This window comes from Uloborus diversus, chromosome 7 (genome assembly GCF_026930045.1).
Source record: "Uloborus diversus isolate 005 chromosome 7, Udiv.v.3.1, whole genome shotgun sequence".
NCBI lineage: Eukaryota > Metazoa > Arthropoda > Arachnida > Araneae > Uloboridae > Uloborus > Uloborus diversus.
In genome coordinates, this window is record NC_072737.1 from 170,604,951 (window position 1) to 170,619,216 (window position 14,266).

At 34.6% G+C, this 14,266-nt stretch overlaps 1 protein-coding gene across 1 annotated transcript in view; it reads left to right on the forward strand.

Annotated features, from left to right (window-relative positions):
• Window positions 1–14,266, forward strand: part of LOC129226006 (carbonic anhydrase 5B, mitochondrial-like) — a 131,996-nt gene that overhangs the window by 112,941 nt on the left and 4,789 nt on the right. Inside the window, exons 4-6 of the mRNA XM_054860581.1 lie at window positions 13–108; window positions 1,916–2,030; window positions 12,293–12,396. Coding sequence (XP_054716556.1) covers window positions 13–108; window positions 1,916–2,030; window positions 12,293–12,396 — 315 coding nt within the window. The remainder of the gene's footprint in view (window positions 1–12; window positions 109–1,915; window positions 2,031–12,292; window positions 12,397–14,266) is intronic.

Genomic DNA, 14,266 nt, shown 5'->3' on the forward strand with positions numbered 1-14,266 from the left:
TTATATTTTTAGTTGCATCTGGTTCATTGGAACATGGATCTGTACAACAGCGTAGAAGAAGCGCTGGCTTCCAAAAAAGGAGTTGCAGTTATTGGTGTGTTTTTTCAAGTGAGAAAACTTTTTTATAACTCAGGTTAAAACTAAGTCATTCCGTGGAGCTCAAAATTGTTTGTTATATGAATATTGTAAATATTTGTTTGCTGTAATAACAAAATTAAGAAAGACTGACACATTTGCAGTTGTAACAAATGTTGTAGCATATTTCCAAAAATTATCTCTCGATTGCATTTATTTACTCATAGTCATAGTTATTATAAGTCAGAATATAATTTTCACGTTAGCAAATTTCATGAATTGTCTGTTTGAAATTAAGGGGATCCGGGGCACATTTTGAAATTTTTTTTATTATATACTTTAGAGTTTTGAAATTTTTTGCACTGATTATTTAATAAGCAAAATCATAACATAAATATGAAAAAAAAAATTTTTTTGTATTTAAATTTAATTAGTTTTTTTAAAAAAAGTGGGGTTGCTTTAAATTGCTATAACTCAAAATATTCTTGACCAATTTTCAATTTTTTTGAATAAATCACGCACAAATATCTAAGCTTTAATTTTTATTCGGCGATTTTAAAAATATTGATTCAATAAAAAATAAAAAATATTTGAAGAAAAATTTCGAAAAATTCGAAGATACTTTTATTTTAAACAATCATAATTTTTGCTGTAAACGTTTTTTTTAAATTCGCCGAATAAATATTAAAGTAAACTGTTTGAAAAAGATATGCTCCAAGTTTCATTACTTTATCTTTATCGGTTCCTGACTTATAAGAGTTTGAATGCAAGAAATCGGGAAAAATTGTATCATGGGGAAAAACGCGTTTAACGTTTTAATGCTAAGTACACATTAGTTAGGTGCATGCAACAAAAATAATTATATCTTTCGTTCTATTTAAGATAGAAACAAGATTCAAACTTCCTCTTTTGCAGAAAAAACGGAGTAATTTTTCACATGATTTAAAAAAAAAAAGCAAAATTTGACGATTTTTGTGTCCCGGACCTCCTTAAAAGTCATTCAAAGTGACAGATATTACATAAAGTGTAAACAAACATGCAAAAAAAGGGAGGAGGGGGTATACAATTTTTTGCGTAGAAAAGGGGTTCCTTGTAACATCAAAACAGGTGCTTACTATCTTTTAAGTTGTGCAATTTTAATCTGTAAAATAGTTTATGGTGTACACTTTTCCCTTTTCACTCCAGAGTCCTCCATACCTACCCCTATTTAACCAGTTGGATGAGACCCTGAAGACAGCGCTGATTTTTTGACCCAGATCAAAAACCGAGCAATCCCTGGTTCAGCACCGCCAGAGGTATCGTTTTACTTGGAGGACTTTGTGACTATGAGCATATTTAACGTCCCCCCGGTCGCTGTTAAGGAAGACGGTGGATCTTCAACGGGCTGGGATCGAACCCGGGACCCTCCGATCACGAGTCCGATGCCTTACCGATCAGGCCAGCACGACCCCTAGAGGTGTGCACCAAACACCAGCACATAATTATGTTTCTGTTTTATTATTAATTTAAAGTTAAGTGTATAAAGTTCATAATTTATGTTATAAATTTAGGGATGGACAATGCTCATAATTAAAACAGTAACCAGATTTGATTTATTGTTACTCCCCCTACATATTGTGTGGTGTGTAACTAAACTGGAATATTGCTTCCAAGCTTTTAAAAAAGTTAACGAGCGAATTAAATTCAGATTTTTCCATAATAAACCATAAAATGAATACAATTTTTTGACAAATTTAATGCACTTTAAATGCATTTTCTGTGTCTAATTGTTTCACATTCTCTAGCTGTCTCCGATTTGACGTAGTCATGTTCGAAGCTAATGTTTGTCTTTCAATTTCAGATTGGAAAGCATCATGACGAGCTAGCTAAAATAACCGATCTACTTTGCGAAATAGTCAACAAAGGGGACGAGTGTCCTTTGTCAAAGAAAATCGACCCGTCTGCATTTTTTCCAGGTGTGCAGCTGCTCTCTTATGAACCTTTCCATATTTATTTCCATGTGTGTCATTATCAAAGTTGGCTGCTCGTTATACATAGTTCTGCTTCTGTATGAAGAATTCTGACCTTGAAAGAGTCCACCTCGGCTTGGAGATTTGAGTGAAAGGGGTAAATCTGGGCCATAGTACTGTGACGATAGACCTACTTTACTCGATTTACCAATTATACTTCCCTTTCAATGAACTCCCAAGGTATAAAATCTCTCAAGGCGATAAGTGGAGGTCATTCCTCTCATACTGAGTCCTTGGGTTATACACTATTACCAATCTCAATTTGCTATGGTAGTTTTTATGCAAGAATTCAGTTATGACCAATAAACGCTCCTCAGAAGATACAATCTGGCTGCGCTGGTAGCAGTTAATTTATCAGTTTATCAATTATCGCGCATATATATATATATATATATATATATATATATATATATATATATTTTAAGGTGGTCCTTATTTTTTAAATTGCAGATATTTTACGCGACGCCCCCTCAATTTGTTCCATTGTACAAATAAATGATCCTTGCAAAATTTAAAGTCAACCCATGAATATTAACACGTGCCCCTAGGGCCCTCTTTTTTGAGTTTCGAAGAAAAAATTGCGGATTTTCTCATTTTTATGTAAAAATATTCTAACGTTTTATATTTAAAGTAATTTTGAACCTCAATAGGTGCTGCTACTTCCAGATCGACCATTCTCTCACTTTCATTCTGTAAAATTTAACATGTTACAGAGAATAAAATGTACACCAATGGTCTTGGATCAAGCGTACCGCTCTTCTGCACTTGTTCCAACCAAGCGGCAGGGGAACGTTTCTTCCCATCAAGATGGACACAAGGGATTCTATAGTCCATTAATGTATGACCTAGGCCCTTAAAGGAACGATCTTTGACAAAAACAAATTGCCTCCTTCAGGCTTTGGGGGTGTTGATTTACAAAATTCCCTGTGTATGTAATAGGTGTGTCAAATAGAGTCGCAAGGTTTAAATGCTATAAATATAAGTAACTGTAATTATATTTTTAATTCGCAGTTCTTTAGTTACTGATAAACATATCTAAATGCTTATGCAATTTTTAATTTTTTAAATATAAATTTCAAAAAACCCTCGATTACTGCTAACATAAAAATATACTGTATTTTCCATAGCTAAAATATAAATTAAAACAAAATATCCAGATCGGAACAATGTAGAAATCTATACTTAAAATTAATTTTCTTCTATTTCAGTACATAGTCCATTATTATCGTCAAATTCTTGTGATTCACAAGATTTAGAAACCGAAATGGGTATCTATCCTAACCTGTTGAACTTTTGTTTTCTACAGCTGGTCTACCACAATGCAAAAAAGCTTGACAACTATTGATATCTGCTCGCCTTTCATCACTGTTAGACAAATGCCATATTAGGAATAAAGATGTTGTTCATTTATTTACAGCCTATGTAGATGCAGTGAATTTAAATCCAAATGACCTAGTGATCAATCGTACATTCCTTAAGAGAGCAAAAGAAAATCTTCGAGAGGTAAAATTAAATTTCATGAATTTAAATTTAGATTTTGTAGTTATTTACTGGGATACAAAGTTACATCCAGATGTAACTGGAAAAAGAACGCCGGCAGGATTACCGTGAAAGCTTCAGGTCCTAATATTGAACAGCTACTCGGAATTCCTTAGATATTTCTTCAGTTGTATATGATCTCTTAGATGATAGCTCTTTATTGCTAAATGTTCTAGCTGTAGTGTTTGATACAATGACTTGCAATACTAACCGTATAAATTGTGCATGCAATTTTTTAGAGCAAAACCTGAACGGTAATATATTACATTTGGATTGCCATCATCATCACTTGAAATCGTACTGCCAGAGTGTGTCCTTAAAGAAGTTCTTGCCTTTCTTAGTTCTAGATCAGATATTCAATTATTTAAGCGCTTCAAAGTTTTGTGGAAAGATCTCCATCATTCAGAACTTATAAAATTTCAATCAAGTACACATACCACTTAAATTCTAAAAGACGAAGTGGATGACATATTATTGTTCGTAAAAAGCGGAATTGAGAAAGATTACACAGAATTCTCATAACTTGTAATAATATTTCCTGGTGAATTTCTCCCTACAGGGATATGTTTTCGGCAACTTGGAGCTTATCTCTGAGCCACATGGGTGGTAAAACGAAGTTTTGTTTGAAAATTTTTATATTTAGGAAACAATTTAAATTGACCTTACATGAAAAGAAAGCCCTTCAATGCTGTTTTACAAAGCTCTTTTACAATTAAATGCTGTATGAAGATATGGTTTTTCGCAGCAATCCAATCAAGACTCCTTTGAATAATATAATATGTCTGAAAAACTAGCAGCGTACAAAATGACGACAGACATGCAGCAGAAGCAGTGATTGGAACATTCATAAATCACTTATGGTATTTAGGGGATCAACTAGTAGCTTTGTCCTTATTGGATGAAGGAATTAACTTTGAAGATAGGAAAAGACTAGTCCAAAAAATGCTTGTGATAAGGAAGACGTGTCTGATGACTGTTTAACAAATTTCTGCTAACAGTAGATGATTTAGAATACTTTCTTGGTAAAGATCTTCCTCTTTATAGAATCAATTACGAGTCAATAAAATTGTTTGATAAGTTGCAAATACTAAAAGATTTTTTCCTATTTGATCCTGATTCACGGCAAAATGTTTAAGTTATTTAAAGGGAAGAGAGATTGTTAAAATACTGAAAATTGTGAATGATACAACTGAAAGAGGAGCACAATATTAATCGAAGAATTTCACTAATAATTTAACAAATATGAGTCACAAAGCAATTTATTTTACAGACCGTCCAAGACTATCGGAAAAAAATGCACACTATCGAGATACATTGAGAAACGCGTACGATTAAAGAAAGTTCCTAAAGCATTATTTCATTCTTATTCAAAGTAAAATCTTTAGATGATATAAAGTAATTAAAAAGGTTAATTTTAGTGCTACCTCACTGTAAAAATATTTTGCAAACTAGGAGAAACGACGTACTGGGTCTGAAGTAAAAACTCGGAAGATTTGTGGGAAAATTATCAAAAGTGTTAAAGTTCAACGGCCTAGGGGCACGTGTTATTATTGACCGATCGAGTTCAAATTTTGCACACGTTACTTTTTATTATAGTGTCACAAACCTAGGGGGCGTCACTTGTTGAATGCCGAAAAAAAAAAAATTTCCCATATAAATAAGGACCACCCTAATATATATATATATATATATATATATATATATACGGCAGTGATAAATAAACTTAATTATTGCTTATATACTAGTAATAGTAACTAGCCACCAAGGCGGTTAATTTAGCTGCTTGCGGTATTGGCTTCGTCCTTGTCGCCTACTTCTGCTCCAGTGGGTTGGTGTACAACTCTTCATTCGAACTACTTAAGTACAATGCCTTGGGCTCGGTGTTTTGGGGACTTCGCTTAGCGAAATAAATATAATTGACGTTTTTGGTACGTAAATTACATTCCTTCAGAAGAAAAGATGAAAAAATAATCGCATCAAAAAGCGTCCGTACATTAGTTAATCAACAGTGTCTTCATTTTCAGCGCGGAGCAGCTCTGGAATCATTCCATTCCCAGTCCGCGCGCACCTTGCAACTTAACCATTAACTCGAACTATTCAATAACTTCCGCAAAAAGAAAGAAATTATAAAATCAGGAAAAAAGACCCGATCGAGGCAAGATCAACGTAACGTCGAGAAAAGATGAAACAAGGGTTGAATTTGCAATTGTGTCAAAATGTTTTCGTATGGGTTGTAGAAATGTCCTGGAGAATAAACGTTTCAATTAACATCTCCGCTAATTAAAGTCGTAGAAAAACGAAAGCTGCGTAAACATGGTGTCTGAAAAATTACGAATCTATCGATACTTGTATATTCAGTAAATTACCGCCCATTAGCCAGGGCTAAAGCAAAAATACGTGAAATACACCGGCTGCTCAGTCATTTCCAGCCGAGGACTGCAGTTTCGTGCTTATTAGCACTCATCAGCCTGGCATAGGAAAGTGACTGAGCTGGAGATGGAAAACCTCTTAAGGAAGCCAAGAGTGCGAAACAAATTCGTAGCTAATATAGAATTAGCAGACCAGATGAGTGACCGAAGCAACGGTTCGGTTCAACTCGAAGATTGAACACGAGGCAAGGTATATTCAGTAAACTACCGCCCATTAACCAGGGCTTAAATACGTGAAATACACCGCCAGCTCAGTCATTTCCAGCCGAGGACTGCAGTTTCGTGCTTATTAGCACTCATCAGAACGGCATAGGAAAGTGACTGAGCTGGAGATGTTCAATCTTCGAGTTGAACCGAACCATTGCTTCGGTCACTCGTCTGGTCTGCTAGTTCTATATTAGCTACCAGTTTGTTTGGAACTCTTGGCTTCCTTAAGAGTTTTTCCTTCTCCAGCTAAGTCACTTTCCTATGCCGGGCTGATGAGTGCTAATAAGCACGAAACTGCAGTCCTCGGCTGGAAATGACTGAGCTGGCGGTGTATTTCACCTATCGATACTTTTTTCGATCGCCAATTCTCTGGCGTTCGGAAGAAGTTCGAGCGACATAGATAGATACACAGATATACCTAGATACACTCACTCTTCAATCTACTAGATAATTGACAAACGCATAATGGGTTATACTGAGCAATTTGGGCTTGGGGATCAACAACTGGAAAAGAAAAATTGTTTATTTTATTCGTGAATAGTAGCAGGTCCGTCATTTGAAATTTTTTTTGAGAGGTACTCAGTGTTTTTTTTTTTTTTTTCTAGTTTTTCCTCAAAATTCACGCCCGCATATATGTAAATACGTTAATTTCTCAAACCGAGGGGAAGGGGGCAATTGCCTATTCTTGACCTTCCTAATTGATGGATGTGGATATAAGTTTTTAATGTGGTATTTTGTAAGATAAAAATAAATAGAAGACTAAAAGTAAAGTTTAAAAAAATTGGAGTTTGCAGAGCTTTGATTTCGATTTGCAACTGGGCTGCACTGACGCTGATTGGAATTTATATTTTGCTCACAAATCTCAAAGAATTTCAGCAAGTTCTAACACCAAAATGCAAAAAGAAACAACAGCAAAAAAAAAAAAGGAAAATTTTCTCAAACCCTAAATTTTCAACAAGTTTTTATTATGCTGCAATTTCCTTCGTTATCAACAAACTTTCGTAATCTAAGGAGCACATTTTCAATTCCGGATCGCTAAAAATTATTTTTTTTTGAACAAAATATCTGGAGATGGATATCAGCGGAATTTTCACTTTTTTTTTTTTTTTTTGTCACATAGCGAGGGAAATCATATGGTGCAATGTCGGGCGAGTTAATTCGAGCAGATGTCAACAAAAAAAAAAAAAAAAACAAAACATGGTTCTGAAACATGGTTATGCAAGATCACACTGCTCAGGACAAACAACGAACCCTGGAAAAAGTAATGAATTGTGATGGGTTGCCTCACACACGGTACTCACCTGACATTTCACCAGCTGATTTATCTTTATTCCAATCGCTGCGTGAGAAAAACTTGAAATTTTGGCAAGTACCCAAAATGTCATCTTCTAACGCTTTGCTCTAAAATCCACTGATTTTTATCGTCTAAGGATTGAGAATTCACTCAGTACGTGGCCTAACGGTGTTAATAACGAGGGTACTTATATTATTGTTAAAAATAAAAACTTGTGAGAAATGTATTCGTTTGACTCGTTTTGAGAAAAAAACAAAAACTTGGCTGATATCCAAAATGCCGCCTGCAGATATTTTGCTCCAAAATCAAATTGATTTTTATAGTTTGGGATTGAGAATTCACTCATTTAGATGGCAAAAATGTGTTTACAACGAGTGTATTTAACACCACTGATTAAAAATAAAAATTTGTGAGAAATATATGTCTGACAAAAAAAAAAAAAAAAAAAAAGAAGAAGAAGAAAACTTTAATATCCCTTGTTCCTAATAAATAAACTAATGAACTAAAAATTCTACGAGTAAAATCACATGTTATTGCATTACTCCAAAAAATTTTTCACTCTTTATACTGTATTAAAAATCAATACTTTGTTCCAAAGGAAGATCACTTAACTTAAAGAGTTTTCAATTTAAGAGAAAAAAAATATACATTTACTGTTTGACCCAAATCAATGGCATGTAAATTACGACTATATTTTGAAGGATTTGTTTTCTAAGCTGACTTTATCGTAATAATCAAAAAATGCTATCTAAACTGCCATCAGTCAAATGATATTTTGTCCTGTAATAGCACTTTTAACAAATCTTAAACTTTTATTTATGGCACTGTAAGTAACGCCGTGGACCTTGCCTGATTCTTACTCAAAACGCCCCATTAATGTTGAACATTAACTTGGAATTTGCGCGTTCTGTTGACCCCAATCCTTTGGTGTTTTAGAAACGTTTGTGCAAAAGAAAACAAATACGAGCTAGTGATAAGAAAGCGGTTTTAACAAGTAACTCAAAGGGAAAATTTTATGTTGAAAAGGCATAAATAAACGTAACAAAACATTGGATATGTCACTGTGGAATTATAACTGTCATGCGAATGAAATGTTGAAATATCGCACCGCGTGGAAGTTTTATTGAGCCTATCAAAATTTGTTTTGATATGCGTGATAAGAGAAAAGTATTTTAGAAAAGCACAAGCCCTTCGACATTTTCCAAGGAGGGGTCAAAAGGTCGCAGGACCGTAAGCAGACTTTTGTTTTATGACGGGTTTTACCAATACATTTTTAATGAAATCTTTATGGTTAGTGAAATTCACACACAGTTTCATATGTATATTCTGGTGATTTTGGTATAGTAGGTTATTTAAGGAGACTACTTTAAGGGCGTTAACTTGAGCAAATGTAAAAGGTGACGTGTCTATTAAATGAGAAGAAAAAAAAAATCTTGTGTGCACATAACTTCACCCCTATTAAATATTTGATGTTTTTTTAATAGCTCAAAAAATAATTAAAAAAGTAATAATAATCGCGTGTACTCATATATGAGCGTTCCTTCTTAAATTCGTATTTTTTGACACTTACAAAATGCGTTAAATACAGAGTTTGGCACTTTTGAATGTAAAGAATTTTGAGATTTTTGTTAGCCTTGGGTATTCAAAATCTGAATGAAAACATTGTATTGTTTTGTAAGAAATGCTTTTACAATGACTACAATAAAAATGAATACTGAAGATTTCACACTTAGTTTGCACAATCTGTCAGTAATAACGATTTAATTTTTTAAACGAAATTGAAAACAATAAAATTCTAAATAAAAAATAACAGCAAAAAAAGGTATGACAAAAAGCATATTTTTAAAATTTTCAGAGGGAGTTCGAACATCGAAAATCCACCCCTTAAATACGGCCATGAAAGCGCGTAATTTTCTCAACAAAAATTATGCAGAAAAACAACCAAAAACACGCCCGCTTATACGTAAATACATTAATTTCTCGACGCCAAGGGGGGGGGGGGGGATAATTTCCCTCTCCTGGTCTTCCTTAATGACGGGCCTGGGAAGGTACCTGGAACATATTTTTCCGTTGGCAATTTTCTTGCCTCCTTTTACAAAGAAACGGAAGTACAGTAAAATGTCAAATGTCCGAATCAATTGGGACCGGACCTAATTTGGATAATCAAAGATTCGGATAACTGGACTTTTATGAAAAAGAGATCTATTTTAATATCAATTCAATTATGTGTGATGAAAATGAGGGAAATAAACTATTTTTAAAGAAAAAGAGCTTTTAATTATTAGAATGGTAACGCTTTTTTCATGCTAAGAACAAGTGCTGTGCACAAGGACATATCTGGGGGGGGGGGCATGGGGGCATGACTCCTCCCAAAACCTTGTGATTGTAGGATTTTTGGACTTTTTAAGAAGAAAAAAAGTAAGAAAATTGTTTTAGAAGACAACAAAATTTAACACATGTTTTCCTTTAAAAGAAATTTAGGTCTTAGTTGGGAGAGAAATAACATTCCTCTCGTCGAAACAAAACAATTATTTTCAAAATTTTACGCCATCGTTTAAATCATGTCTTGATTCCATGCTCATTCACAAATGCCACGAAAGGTAACCAAAAAATTGCATTTTAGGACTTTAATTTTGAAAAATTTTCAACTGAAATTAGATTACCCAGCCCATGGCCCTTAACTTACCTGAAAGAGGTTTAAATGGCCTTTTTCGGGACTTCAATTGCAAACGATTTTGGATAGGACCCCCCCCCCCCCCTCCAACCGGTTAATATCGTGATGATAGTTTCGTTATGAGGTTTTTCGAGGGAGAGCTCGCGAATTTTCCATCTCTTTCTGCAAAACGTTCAAAAACAGCTTCAAATCGGAATTTTCAGAACCTCAAGGGCAAAATATTTTAGGTTCGACAGCAGAAGAGCTAGAAGTGTACACACCAATCCTTCTCTTAATTTCACAACATGTAGCGGTAGAACTTTTCGGTTTCTAAGCTTCATTTTTCAAAAAGTACTTCGGGGCCAGCACCCGAACCCTGACCTTTCTCGTTACGTCATCAAAAATAGCATAAAATGCATTTTGGGGACATGAAATCTCAAAAATTAACCGGAAATTTCAATTGCGAAATATTTTTGAGGGAGATTTCTAAATCTATCCCCCTCACTTAACGTCTCTAAAGATAGCCAAAAATTAAGATTATAAAACTTCATTTTAATAAAATTTCTAGAAGTTTATTCAAAAATTTCCAATGGCCACTCCCAAAATGATTTGCTAGATCCGCCATCGGCTGTACATTAGCACAGTTGTACAGTGCGTACTAATATGTACATTCCGTACTGTAGCCTGATATGATAATATAAATATTAATTTCTGTAAAACGGTGTTTTCAACGTTGGCTCGCAACAAATAAGGGAATGTTCTAGGTCTGAAATACGCAACCAAGGACGGATACAAGGGAGGGGCAATGGGGGCGATCGCAGCTCCCTTGAGGGACCCTACATCGGTAAGTTTTCCGAATTGAAGTCTTCCCCCTTTGATGACGTTATGGAAGGGAATGGGGTTCGAATCTCCCTCCAGACTTTGCAGAATTAAAGTTTTAAAATGGCAATTTCTGATGATCTTGGGTGATGTTAAGTCTGGAAGTCTACCTCCAGGCATTTTGTAAAATTTAAGCCTTAAAAATGCAAATGCAGATATCTCAGATAGAGTTAGGGGAAAGAATAGGTTCAGTGACTCCCCCCCCCTCCCCATGCACATGTAAATCAGATGCGTCGTAAAGGGTAAGTTAAAAAATCAACATTCTTGAAAAACCTCTGGATCTGTCCTTGTACTCAATCGCAGCCGCAGGCACATTAGAAACTAACCAACAAACAACTAGCTTTCAAACATGAAATGATGTATATTTTCCATAATAAGAAGAAATATATATCAGGGCCGTGTACGAGGGGGGGGGGGGGTCTTAGGGTTCAACCCCCCCACCGAAAAGTTTGGTTTGACATTTAAATGTTCATTTATATTTAAAATTTTCCAAAACATATTGTTCCAAAACTCAAACGTCTTTCATATTGTTACAAATTCTGTAAATAGTAATTATTGTAGTAACGTTACCTGTAAATAGTTTCCCGTAATGAATATACAGTCCCTATACATTCCGTTGAAGTATATGGTCCCCCTATTTTTATTGATAAAATTCGTGAATGAATAAAAAGAAGAAATAAAATAACGGTCTACTATTTTCGAGAAGCATTTGGAATCTTGTGGAATATTTGAGAGTTCTCTTTCGGTGTGTATAAAAAGCGTTATGCATGATAAAGAGTTCAGTTTCGATTGAGAATTTGTACTGAGAGTGTATAGCTCTGTTTATTGCGAGGCATTTCGCTGTGTTGTTTTCGTATTTGGAAGTAAATACGTGTGTAACCGTTGAGTTTACGGTGTTGTGTGATATTTGCTTAATTGCTGATGATTAATTTAGCAGTTGTTGAAGATCTTTACTGTACATAGTGTAAATAAATTTCCTGTATTCTTAATCAAGAACTGTGTCGTCCTTTCAAGAAAGTTGGAAGCCGCAACGGATCCGGTACAGTATATTAATTGCATAAAACGCTTTCATAATAGATAACGCGACAACTTGAACATTGGCACAAATCGCGCAAAACTCTGCATTAAAGTTTTTAAACCTTCCCCGAAATTATTTTCTGGTTATACACGGCCCTGATACATATACTTTTCATATTTCTTTCAGAAGTGCATGATTATTGGACGTACGAAGGCTCTTTGACGACGCCACCATGCCACGAGAGTGTAACATGGATTCTATTCAAGAAACCTGTAGAGGTCTCAGAAGAACAGGTAGTTTTTTTCCTTCTTCTTTTTTTAACAATTGTATAGCTAAGAAAACCTTTTCCCTTGACTGAGAACAATTGGGAAACAATTAATAGTAATTATAATAATTGAGGTGAATATTGTTATAACTAAAATTCTCATTGATGTTCAGTGGAATTCTAACCTAATCAGTGTTCCATGAAATGCTTAAATATTTTTTGAAAAATTACTATTGCTATTATTGTTGTTATTATTATTATTCTTATTATGAGCAGCATTATTACAATTATTGATATTATACCATTAATAATCATCATCATTAATCATTATTATTAGCATATATCTTCATTTCTTTACCTCAGAGCCAGACTGACGTAAGTCAAACAAGAAGTTCCGTCTAGAACTAAACGAGCCTACTTTCCCGTATACACATACTACTTTCTAGTACCTGATCAATATTCTCAAAAATATCTAAAATCGCAAATTGTTTCAAACATGTTTTTTAAATATTTTAAGCTGATTTCTAGGAATAAAATATTCCTCACTGATCTAAAAAAAAAAAAAAAAAAAAAAAAAATTTGAATTTTGACATTTTGAATACAAATTATGTTTTTCGCAATCACGAGTGTGTGTATGTAGGCGTGTGCATTTGTGTGTGGGGGGTATGTGTGTTTGTGTGTAGGGGGTATGTGTATGTGTGCGTAGGCATGTGTGTTTGTGTCCGTGTGCTGGCATAAGTGTGTGGGTAGTTGTGTGTATGAATGTGTGGGGGGGGGCGGGTATGTGTGTATAGGCATATGTATTTGTGTCTGTGCGTATGTGTTGTGTATGTTTTTGTGTGTGTATGCGTGTGTTTGTGTTTGTGTATGTGTGCGTGTGTGTATATGTGTGTGCGTGCGTGCGTGTGTGTGTGTGTAGTTATGTATGTATGCGCGTGTGTATAGGACATGGATGCAACCTGGAGACGGCTTTCGCTATAGGAGCAGCATCGTGAGGATCCGGTCGACGGTGATGGTGCGGAGGGTGGCGGTGGGAAAATAAAATCAAAGGACGCCAAAAACAGTCAAATGAACGCAATAAGCAATCGTGATTGCTCAAAAAAAAAAAAAAAAAAAAAAAAAAAAAAACGAACAAATAAAATAGCAGCACGACCTTTTAAACAAAGCAGCTAATGCCCTTTTTTGTTAAATAAAATTTTTTAACAGCTTTCAAAACGAAAGAATAATAATTAATATTAATAAGGTCATTAAAATAAATAAATCATATTAAAAAAAATCGTTTCTTTTTCCCCTGCTGCCAAAAATAATTTTTTAAATGAATTAATGTACTTACCAAAATAAATATAAACAATAAAATGTCAACTTAAGGAAATACTTTTGATTGTCAAAAAAAAAAAAAAAAAAAAAATCGTCTGCGCATATCGTTATGTAGAAACATAAATGACTTCGAGTTTATCCGCCGAAAACTGAATATCTAAATTAAAATTTTAGCGTGAAAATAAAAACAAGTCATATCAACAATAATTATTGCACAGTTAAAACCACAGCTGTGGAGTTGGAATCAATCTCATTTTGAAATAAAGGAGTCGGAGTCGAATATCCAAGAATCGGAGTCAGTCATTTGTCCTCCGTGAATAAATTTTTGCCAACGCTACGAAGTCAGAGCCGAAGTCGGGGAGTCGGAATCCGATTAGTTGTCGGACACATGAGTCGGAGTCAGGTGCCCCTAAATTCTCGGAGTCGGAATCTGGAGTTCAGTGTCAAGAGCTATTTCCAACAAAATTTGTTTGAAGTAAATCCGCCTTCAAGTACGGAATCTACATTGACTTTCAATTTCTCCGTAGGCGCTAATGTTAAGGGATTTGAACTGTTCAAAACTGAACTGAAAATTGTTCAAA